General features: G+C 44.4%; 1 protein-coding gene across 2 annotated transcripts in view; it reads left to right on the top strand.

Annotated features, from left to right (window-relative positions):
• Positions 1–12,302, top strand: part of SNTG1 (syntrophin gamma 1) — a 918,236-nt gene that overhangs the window by 862,461 nt on the left and 43,473 nt on the right. For both annotated transcript variants that reach the window (XM_075584465.1, XM_075584466.1), the window contains one exon: positions 8,492–8,584. In XM_075584465.1, the coding sequence (XP_075440580.1) occupies positions 8,492–8,584 (93 nt within the window). The remainder of the gene's footprint in view (positions 1–8,491; positions 8,585–12,302) is intronic.

The raw sequence follows: 12,302 nt of genomic DNA, 5'->3' as shown, positions 1-12,302 counted from the left end.
GAGCGACACATACTCCTGTGAGAAGAGTCTCCAAGCGGGCCTACCCGAAGAAGTGGTGCCGTCCGCGGAAGAAGTCACCGTTAAAGGGATTGCTGACAAAGACAAAGACTCTGTTGAGACCGCTCTGGTAGTTGTGGCCTCTCCCAGGTGCGCGATGGAGCGCTATGTTCGCCATGTGGTGGACCGAGGCAAGAGACTAAACCTCCCTGTCTCCCGTGAGACGAGACCGGAGGATCCGGCAAGGGTCAACACCCAGGACCCCGTACATTTTTTTCTGCGAGAGGGAGAAGGTGGGGTGGTGCAAGGGACAGGTCTTGAACTCCAAAAGACTCACAGGAGTCAAGGTGGGATACCCTCACCCAGTCTGTTGGGGGCACTCCACTCTGAGACTCAGCTGGCCTCGGGTATCCATGCGGGTATGTTGGGTACAAATGGGGAATTGCTTGTGTTTGATGTACAGGTTACAATGCATTTTCCATTATATAACCCGCTGTATGGTTGCTACCCAAGCGAGGGCGTTGGGATTCTGCGAAGGGGAGAATGTAGCCCCGAGGTAAATTTAAACTCCCTGACCTCTCTCTGGGAGTGCCGTGGGGTCGCGGGTGCCGCCGGAGGCAGCGGTGGACCCGCCGGTGCTTCACGAGGGTGGGCGCCAGTGAAGGGAGCGCTCGGCATCCCTGGAGGTTCGGGGGGCTCCGAGAGCAGGGCGCCGCCATTAGCCATTAGGTCGCGCATGCGCAAGGACCGGCAAGCTCAGGGAAGGCCCCAGACAGGTCGCGCATGCGCAGGAGGAACTCGGCGGCTAGAGGTAGATCGCGCGAGGGCAGGGAAGAGGAGAGTGAGGTTGCGGCGGCCATTGAGAGTTCGCGCATGCGCAGGGCTAGTGCGCACGCGGCCCCAACACATAGACAGCCCCCTGGGAACTACAATTCCCAGGAGGCATAGGGAGATAGGCACCAGGTGTCTGATAGCGGCCAATAGGGCTGGAGGAAGCTCAGCCCGGGAATATAGATACATTTCCCGGGCTTTGCTGCGTCAGTCAGGCAGAGGAGAAGGAAGGAGTAGGAAGGGTGCAGGGAGCGCGTGGCTCCTGTACCAGGTAAGGGTTCTCCCTAGATCCCAAGGCAGGCCCCAATTCCCGGTAAGGGCAGGGGGTAACTGAAGAGGGACGGCCCTAGCTAGGGAGGTCACCCTTAGGAGCGGAAGGTGCCAGTTTGGCAGTGCCACAGCGGAGAGGGCTGTGGGCACTGGCAAAGAGGCACAGTGTGCAAGCAGTGGATTTGCTGCGGGTTCCAGTCAGGTGGCTGTGTGTGTGCAGCTGGGTGTGTGTGTCGCTGCATGTGCTGGGCGCAGTGTGTGCAGCGTGTGTGAAGTCTGCAGGCTGACGGTGTGAGGGGTGTGTCAGCTGCAGGCGCTGTTAGTATCAGTAGAGTTACAGATAGGACTGGGTAGCTAGGGGAAGGGGGGCAGGTTATGGTTCCTCAGGCCCTAGGAGTTCTCCCCAAGCCATCCCAGGTTGCGGTTCATCAGGGACAGGCCTAGGTTAGGGTTGCTGTCACTCTAGGAGTAGTTAGTGATAGGAAGGGATAGCGGCGGTTGCTGTTCCCATGCGGTTGGTGTTGCCGTGATCCGGTTGCAGTTCCCGTGGAGCGGTGGGACCATCGTAGGGGTCTACCGGCAGAAGTACCTGGAAAGGATCAGACGGACGTCTGACCCTTTGAGAAGTGTGTGGCGGTCCCGAGCATCGGAGTGCTCGGAAGGTACCTCTGAAGTATTATAAGTGCACCAACTGGGCCCTAGCTTAATTTAGTGACTGCGCAGTCACCCATGACCTTCCGTAGGAGTACGGGACATTGGGTGTGGGGGATCACAGGACACTGGGTGGGAACACCAGACATTGGGCTGAAGTGATGCGGGTAGAGCATCAGGTGATGTTATGTTATGTTATGTAATGAGTTATATGTCGTGTTAAGTAAAGTGTTAGTTATTGGTTTATTGTATACGTGTGTTATTGTATTTCTTACCCAGGGCTATCTTTCATAACGGGGATCCTGGGTAAGTGGAGGCGCTGCACCAGGTAATGGTAAGGGTTTCCCCAGGCTCCCAGCTAGCGGAGGCTCAGATCTCCTGGAGCCACAGGTGTTATGCAGTACCAGTAACCCTTTAGGAGCAGATGTGTTGCGGGGAAAGGAACCGGTTAGATCACGAGGGGCCAATGTGAGATTGGGTGGGTCGGCCGGTTCACAAAAAGGGTTACATATATATAGCACCTTTTCACCCACCCTAAGTGAGATCATGTCACTAACGTGTATTCTGGTGCTGGTGCATACCTGTGAGGTAGAACAGAAGGCCTGAGATCTCCGCAGTGGTATAGGGAGGCATCAGGACAGGATATCATGGATGGTTCTTCGATCAGCGCAGCATCTCCAGCCCAGGAGTATCCTGGTGCAGCCAGGATGGACCTCAGGGGCAACTCTTCTTAGTAGCTCAAACAGCAGACATCATACAGAGATGATATACCTGGCTTTTATTGATTCAGTACAGCAGACAGGCATTCTTCCCTGAAGGCCGTACCCCAGGCTTGAGGCCTGAAGAACCCCTCCTCAGCATACCTTACCCTCTAACAGGGCAAGGCCTCAGCCCACTCCTAGCCAGGAGAGGCGTCCTCGTAGCAGGAAGGGCAGATCCAAACTAACTCCCAGTACCACTTACTCTAAACTCTAGAGAAAAAAAAACCCACCTTCCCAGGTGAGGGGCTTTTAAGACGGCCACCTATATTCATAGGCCTTCACTTAGGCTGTGTAAATGATCCATTTTAGGATGGTAATTTTTATGGTCTGGATGCATGAAACTTAATTAAAATTGAGTTATATTGCACCCAATAAAAAAAAAGAACACATCTTATTACCGTAATTTTAAGATGAAATACATAAAGAATGCTGTACAGGCATACCCCGCTTTAACATACGCAATGGGACCGGAGCATGTATGTAAAGTGAAAATGTACTTATAGTGAAGCACTACCTTTTTTCCACTTTACAATGCATGTTCTGTACTGCAAACATCATGTATGTGCATAACTGATGTAAATAATGCATTTGTAACCAAAATAAATACAGTAGGCTTTATTGAAATAAAATCTTTAATGTCAGCTGATTTTTCTTATGTGCTGACAGATACAACATGGATGAATGAAAAATTATTTTAAAAATATGTAGGAAGGATGAAGGAGAGGGCATATCTTCTACTGTACAGTATTTTTACTGAAAGGGCATGAAGGTGAGATGCATTTATTTGACTGACTGATATATTTTTGGGACTTATTTTTTGTGACTTTGGTGAAAACAGTACAGTACAATACTGTACAGTACAGTGTTTTACAATGCTGTGCTTCCTTAGGCCGCGCATATAGTGCCCGCGACCGGCGACGTCACCCATCCCCGCTAGCGAAAGTTATATTTCGCTTTGTGGCGGCATCGCAGACTCACAGACATTTGATTTGTTCAGGGGCTGTCACATGAGGTAACAGCCCTTGAAAATCAAATATTCCCGGCTTCCAAAGTCCGCTCTGTCGCATTGCCGCTCTCGCGCTTACAATAAGCGCACGTGGCGGCGGCAGCAATGTGTTTGTTTTTGGGCGGCATCGTCGGCACTATACGCAAGGCCTTACTCAGGTCCTTGATCAGCTTGGCTTACACGCACGCACTCCCTCAGTCACGCACGCACTCCCTCTGTCACACAGTCACGCACGCACTCCCTCAGTCACACAATCTCTCACGCACTCCCTCTGTCACACAATCTCTCACGCACTCCCTCTGTCACACAATCTCTCACGCACTCCCTCAGTCACACAATCTCTCACAAACTCTCACTCAGTCACGCACGCACTCTCACTCAGTCACGCATGCACACGCACTTAGTCACGCACACACACTCAGTCACGCACGCACACGCACTCAGTCGCGCACACACACGCACTCAGTCGCACATGCACTCAGTCACGCACGCACTCAGTCACGCATGCACGTGCACTCAGTCATGCACGCGCACGCACTCAGACACACACAGACACACGCAGACACACACTCAGACAGACACACACACTCAGACAGACACACACACACACACACTCAGACAGACACACACACACACACTTAGACAGACACACACACACACACTCAGACAGACAGACACACACACACACACACACACTCAGACACACACACACACTCAGACAGACACACACACACACAGACACAGAAACACACACACAGACAGACACAGAAACACACACACACAGACACACTCAGACACACTCAGACACACACACAAGCACAGAATGCAGTAGAAGAGCACCTCCTCCTCCCCCGTAGCCTGTAACTCACATGCAAAGTTCCGTTCTACAGCAGCAGCAGGCTAGATCAAGCTTTGAGGAGGGAGGAGGGAGGGAGAAAAGGCAGGAGCTGCAGTGCGGGCGGGATCACTGCTATAGCTGCTGATTGATGGCGCGCCCGATCTCCCTGTTCCCCCTGCCACCTGGCCCCGTTCCCCCTGCCACCTGGCCCCGTTCCCCCTTACCCCTTACCTGCACTCCCACTCAGTTAGGGACCACAATGAAGGAGGTTGCAGTATTGATGAGAGGTGCGCAAGCACGCACGCACGCCGCCCCCTGGTGTCCGTAATCGCGAAGCATGCGTACGTACACAGGGGTATGGTGTAACTAAAAATAAATGTACGTACTTGCGAGTGTATGTAAAGCGGGTGTACGTAAAACGGGGTATGCCTGTAATAATTTACCGGGTTCAATATTTTACCCAAAGTCACAATGCAGGAATTAATGCAATTGTTAATAATGTGTTAATTACCGTATCACATTAGCACTATTTCCATCACAGGCATTATATAATATCTATTATTACAGAACGCTATGGTAGAAATAACATTAACACATTATTCCTGTGGCTACCAAGATGTACCACGGGCATTAAAGGGGTTAACACAATTACTAAAATACCCTACCTACATCCCTTGGTACCCTATTGGCTAGTAAAGCTTTGCCATACTTCCCCCACCCCAACAAACCTGCCTCCCTCACTAGATGAATAGGCAATAGCCCTATTAACCAAATTTAAAAGTAATACGAAAAAAGTTTTTAAAAAAATCACATTAAAAATATGTTTTAAAAGGCTTTTAATCCATTGATTGTCACTGTGGCTACCTAGGCCCTCAAAGGTGAATTTGATAGCCACATTGGCAATCTATGTTGAGCTACAACAAAAAAAGAATTAGTTACCTCAGCCGCGATTAAGGCCGTCCTCATCTTCGTTTGGAATTGTTTTTGTTTTTTTGCTGGATATCTTCCCTTTATTTGATCTGTTCCTGGTCAGCCATGAATATGAGGATGACCTTCATCCTGGCTGGGGGAAGTAATCACATTTTTTTTAAGCTCGACTTTGAATGCCAATGTTGCTATCTTCTTCTCCATTGAAAATCAATGGATTTAAAGTGTTTCTTTAATTATGTGATTGCTTTTTTTATATATTTATTTAATGTTATTCTATGTAAAGTTTTCAATCAGCGCTCTTGCTTCCTAAAGAAATCTTGTGATAGATCTTTTCCTTCCTCTTGTAGCTCCTGATGCGTGGAGGTATTCCCTTCCTCCACAATTGTCCACCCGCAGGAAGCCTCCGTCGGTGGACCAAACACCAAGAAAAAAACAAGCACAGGAGCGCACCAAGGTAAGGAGATATGTATTATTAAATACAAAAAACAAGCAAGTATTCACTTACATGTAAGTAAAACTCAGTCCGATTAAAATTCAGCCAGGCTCATTAACATCACATTGGTAGCTCAGCGAGATAGGGGGGGATGCTGGTGTGGTTCAATCCTGTGTGCAGGGATTAGCCAGTAACCCCTCGTAGCTACCCACTTCCAGGTTCACGCGTCACAGCGGTCCCGTATGATGTAGGCCCTCTCATCTCCGTCGCTGGGTCTGACCGTCCCAAACAAGGGAAGTGGTGGTTATTGAACGCTGGCTATGTGCTTAAAAGAACACTATAGTGTAAAGCAACCGGATGGCATATAGCCAGGTTCATACACATTGGATTCCGTTACACGTTTCGCATAATAGATATGCTTCATCAGGATGCCTGATGAAGCATATCTATTATGCAAAACGCGTGAACCCGGAATTGGGTAGCTACGAGGTGTTATCGGCTAATCCCTGCATGCGGGATTGAACCACACCAGCACCCCCCTATCCCACTGAGCTACCGATGTGATGTTAAAGAGCCTGGCTGAATTTTAATCGGACTGAGTTTTACTTACATGTAAGTGAATACTTGCTTGTTTTTTGTATTTAATAATACATTTCTCCTTACCTTGGTACGCTCCTGTGCATGTTTCTTTCTTATTCTTTGCACTGTAAACTTTTAACTGTACAGTATTGCTTTTAAATTGCCGAAAGCCCTATTAGCCACATTAGTCTAGTGGGGGAGAGGTTTGCTGTGGGGGTGTATGATGATGTAGTTGCCACAGGAAAGGTGGTTAGTTCTCATGGGGTAGTGGTAGGTGCTAACCCTTTGTTTGCCTTAGCAGTAAGTAAAGCACTTTGTGGCAATATATTTCTAGTCACTAAGATAGTCATGTGGGGTATGTAGTGTAGTTTAATTTACATATATATTACTATATATATATATATATATATATATATATATATATAGTGAATTGATGGCATTTAGTAATGTACAATTAAAGGAATTAATTTAGAAAGCATAAATGGAGATCCCCTACAAGCACACCAATTAAATTGTAAGGGTATATGCTCTAACCTGATGATAGAATAAAAAAAATGAATAAGTATTTATCACTGTCAGACTTCCTGTTACATGATAAGTTTTAATGAAAGGAACAGCTGGCATGCACATGCAAAATAAGTCTCATAGTGTGTAGAGATACTAAAAATTAGGATTCTAGTATGGATAATTTTATATCATGCTGTTTTTTCTATGGTGTACAACACTCACAGAGAGTTCAAGTGTTCAAATACAATAAATATAACTGTGTCCATTCAAATTAAAATAAACATGACACAATTCCATTTATCTTCAAGCTGAGATCCATTTGACTGAGACATACTGTGTATAACAAAAAAAAGGAAATGAACTATTTCAATCCAATTTTATGAACACAGGACATTTCTTTCAAAAGAAAAGTGGAAGAACAAGATGGACAGTTACGCATCAAATTAGACAAATACAGTCATGTTCAAGCTTCAACTTATAAAATGGAAAAGCATCAACAGGATAGCATGAAATTTAAATTCAATTAAAAATGCAAAATGCAGTGTGTCATTTGTACATATTGGGTGGCATTTTTGGTGAATATACCATGATGGTATTGCGTGAAATAGCTGACACCATCTGGGACTCCAAAGTCATGTTGATACACACCTGTAGGTGCATCATAAAAAATATTAGCTTTAAGATCCCTACAAGATAAAATAAATTAGCTTTAAGATCTTACAAGATTACGTAAGATATTACAGTTAGTGTTTCTATATGTTTAGCTACAAATACTACCACTACTGTCACAATCTATTCTTCCTTTGTCTGCCTTGTACTCAATATACTGTAGTGAGAAGTGGGGTAACATACAGTTAACAATGCAAAAGCTTCCATTCATTTAAATTCTTAACTCGGCATCACCCTGCTTATTACTATATGGAAAATAGGTCTCTGACCCCTGTTTCTGTGAAGTGTAAATATGTAAAGTAGGAGCTACAGTACTGTACAATATATTGAGTGTCCAAAGCATTATCATTTACACTTTCTTGTACCCACATTGAGGTGCTATGTATAGCGGTCTCTTGAGCCCTGGCAGAAAAACCAGGGTAAACCAGGGCAAACCAGGGTAAAACTGGTAATAATGCATTGTACAAGATTTATCAACGAGAAAGGTCCCAGTGGTAGCAATAGGATTTCTTGCATTGACAAATTTGGCTCAATTTTAGTCCCAGTTTTGTCATGGCGCAGGATTTTTTCCAACTGTACCGCCTTAAGACGCGAGTGCTGGCGAGTGCAGAAAATGGCGTTTTAGAGTTCTGGCTTTTAAACACCTGAAATTGACACAGTAGCACAGTACTGTTCACCTTACAATTCATTCATTTCATTGCATTTAATTGCACACAATCCATGAAATTCAAACAAAACAACCATGATAAACACGTGTGGCTGGGACGATTGGTGGCATTAATGCCACGTGGAGTACAGCAGCGCACACAAAAACGGCACCGTGATTTGTCCGAATAACGGCCGCTGCATCTGTAAATTATATACAGTATTTAACAGTAATTTGACAGCTAAAATTTAATAATGTGACTCATTCAATAAATTAAATAAGCTATGAAATATTTTTACTGCTGTTCTTTTTCTGTATATAGCCATTTTAAATAATAATGCTTACATTGTACCTGTTTTTATATTTTTTTCAGTGCAAGACTTATGCTTGTGTGATTGAAAGTCACCTAATGGGTCTTACCATTGACTTTGGCTTGGGCTTCGTCTGCTTTGATGCTGCAACAAAGGTAAAAGTGTAAACAAAATGTACTATAAGTGAAAGACTAAACAACCAAGAATAAGCTAGGTGATAAACATACCTAATAACATTTTAGAACATTAATATATGAACCCAACAGAAATTTCGTTGATTTTTTCTTGTAGGCTGTTAATGTTTTATGGTACTGTAACTCATTTGAAGTCTGAAGACATTACTTTGGAGTTAATTGATTAGCTCAGACATCAAAAAGTTTAAATAATTTTGTGCCATAGGGTTTTATAAGAAATGTTATTACATAACCCGATGGTATAACATTGTGATATCTCCCACCCTTCATAACCAGGCCTGTAACAGAGTTTGCTGCCAGAGTACAATTAAAACGTGCCCCACATCCAGTTGCTCGGCCTCCAGGCAACATCACTTTTGGTTTAATCCGCGAGCAGGCATATCAATGTCCGAATGTGTCTGCCTCTGCATACAGGTTACCAATAGCAACCCAACACGTTTCACCAGATGCTGGCTGTATTTTTTATACATATGTAGCCCTTGTACCCCCACCCCTACGTGAGATTGGGGGGGGGTATGCTCTCTCCAGCTACTTCTAGGTGTTGGGTTGCGTACCTGTAGGCAACAGGAGGGCTGAGCGCTCTGCTATGGTGTGGGGAGAAAACAGAACAGGAAGGACAGGTACCTTTATCTCACTTGGTGCAATGCTTCCAGCCAGCAGGAATCCCCTGTAGATATTCAGGGGATGAACCCCCACTGACACTCCTCCATTCAACAGGGACAGGAATACACAGCATGTCTTTTCTGAGTGGTTTTATTTGACAGTCAACTCAAAGTGCAGAGAACAGGCTTTCTTATTCATGGATCCTATCAGGCTTCTCTTTCTCTCCTAAATCAGAGCCCTGACTCAGGCAGCATAATTCCCTTCCCTCCCAGCCCCTCATGGGTGGGAGGGAGAGACTGTTCTCTCTCTATTCTAACAGGCTTCTTCTTGAACTCTCTTCCAAAACTCAACTGACTTAATTTTGGGAGGATGTCACAATTTAGTATCTTTGAGGAGTGTCTCTAACTCTGACTCATAGCAATCCAGAGCTGGATACAGATTGGCCCACACACACCAGGGGGCGTTCCAACCAAAATCCACCCCTCAGATTGACATCCTCAGAAGTTGCTAGGCCTGCCCTTGAATACTGATGACATCATTCAAGGCTGTAACACACACACACACAGGCCTAAAGAAGGAAGTAACCTTTCTACTGCCTGCACTAACAGGACTGATAGAGGAAAGGCCCAGGGAAAAGAAGTAACTGCCGACAGGCTATGTTATACATAATTTACACATAACCCCTAGGGGGTTGTGCTCCTGATTTGAGAACTTTGTATCGCTAGGAATATTTATGCTGAGTTAACCCCTTCAGTTCCTTATGCGTGCCCAATGTACATCATAAAAACTGCCACAATAGAGGCCCTAATCACGTACATTGTACGTCTTGCACTCCCCAGTCCTCCCCCCACTCTTTACTTCCCCTCCTCCATTCCACCCAACAGGGCTTTAAATAAGTCTGCTACTGGATCATCTTATCTGCAATTCCAGAAAACTACCGTACTTGCAAATTTGTTGTTTATATTGGTCAAAAAAGTATGTACACCTATACTTATTATCATATATTCTTGCTCCAGTTTATCTTTCCATTGCTCCAACTCTTCTTTTACTCGATTGGCAACAATTTCTTCCTTGCTTTGTGCGATCTCCTCTTCCTTGTCACTAGCGCAACCATCTGCGTCTGGCTCAAAATGATTGAGCTCCTTCACTTCAACTTGGTACAGTTCTGCTCGATTCTGACTTTACCTGATGGCATTTTCAATTAATAGACTTGAGGCCTATTTTAGTAGCTTCGATGACATTGCTGCTTCATCGCAAGGTGTGGCATGTTCCCGCTGAACGGTTTATCATTTGTGTTATCCCTGTGTACAGAAAGAATCTGAAACCGTCTCAAATTGTGTGACGTAGAAAAATGGCAAAAACGTTCGGCGCAGCAGAAAAGTCATCTCCGCTTTTTCTAAGTTCTCCCCTGTACAGTCAGGCCGCAGAGCTGCATAGAGAGCTGCATAGAGAGCTGCACAGAGAGACCTACCTCTCCCTGCACAGCTCTCGCAGGCGATCGCAGTGTTTTTATTAAAATTTTAATAGTAGTGTGCGTGAGCAGGGGGACTCCGGAGCAGATTTAATTTCAGGTCTGGGGACCCCCTGCTTCCCGAGTTACAGGCCCTGGTATGGGGTGCCGGTATCTCCTATGCATTTAAATGTCCCGGCCACGAAGACATTTAAACATTGCAGAGCAATCTCAACCGGACGGTTATGAACAAATAGGTAACCTGAAATCCCTCACTCCTCTGATGGCAATTGTAATGCTGGTATATATAAACCGAATCTCATGTGCAAGGGAACCCCTACAATAGAACAAAAATCAATCCCCAGATGTCTGCAAGAGGGATACAAAAAGACGTGTCTACAATATGTGTACCCTAACAATCTGTAGATTGAAAACGTGATCCTATGTATAAGAATGCAAAAATGAGGCTTAGCGTAACTGTATCAAATAGTCCTGATATGCAAAACCTCTATATGAGGAGCATAAAGTTAAACAGTCCAAAGACTGATATACAGTAACAGTGATGTAACAATAAAACCAATGCAGAAATACTCAGCCAGTTTGATGCACAAAGAGTCTCTGATATAACTGGAAATGTTTTCAAAAAGAGGTAACCCCGATTGGATGCAGCAGGATAAATAGTCTGTCCGAGTTCCACCATGGGCTTTGTCAAGGGGGTGTTGTCATGATGTACAGACCATCAAATCAGTTATACAGTAGGACAGTCATCTATCCTAGTTATTGCAGGTGGAGCATCCAATATTTATACCATGTTTTTAGGAGATTAACCCTGCAATAGTAATATCATACAATATATCAACGATGATTAGACAGTAGCCCCTTTAAAAGGAAACAGGATGCATACAATAAAGTAAACAACAAATTAATCCAATTGTTAGGGAACACACTCAGTACCAAAAAAATAGAGAGGCAGAGATTTCTCTTCTCTAAAGTATAATAGAAAAAAGGGATATTGTGTCCGTATCTGTAGTGACATAAGAATAATTATAAATATGGAATTATATTTCTTCATTCCTCATGGAAAAACTGTATCCGTAAGGAAAATCAATTGGCATTCTGTTTTTAGCAATATGTTTTGCAGATCACCTCCTTTTTAACCATCCTTATTTTACTCCATTTCAAAACTCAAAGAGGATAAGGAAAGAATATATCAGAGGGTAAACACATTACTACCATAGTACATTTTGTTGACAGAGATAACCAGGATCAATTGTAAACGTAGAAAGAGGCCTAGACTGAAAATATATAATAATAAAAACAGTGACAGGTGAGCAATTTTGATGACAACCAAGGTAGTAGGAACATTAATGACGATGGAATTGGACAAAGCACCTCCAGTGTTTGTTATCGCACAATCAGAATATAAGAAAACCTTTAAAGAAACAAAAACGGAGAAAGTCACCAATGTGTGTTAAAAAGTAAACGAGCCAACATAAATTGCCCATTGGGGTGATGCAAGTGAATGTAGAATACCCCAAAAAGCAATATTAATTAGACATATATTGTTGAGAAGGGTGGACAAAATATGGGGCTTTGAATTGTTATATACTGCTAAATGTAAAATCT

This window comes from Ascaphus truei, chromosome 2 (assembly GCF_040206685.1).
Source record: "Ascaphus truei isolate aAscTru1 chromosome 2, aAscTru1.hap1, whole genome shotgun sequence".
NCBI classification, from domain to species: domain Eukaryota; kingdom Metazoa; phylum Chordata; class Amphibia; order Anura; family Ascaphidae; genus Ascaphus; species Ascaphus truei.
Note: the sequence above shows the minus strand (reverse complement) of the source record. Positions and strands in the feature narration are given on the sequence as shown.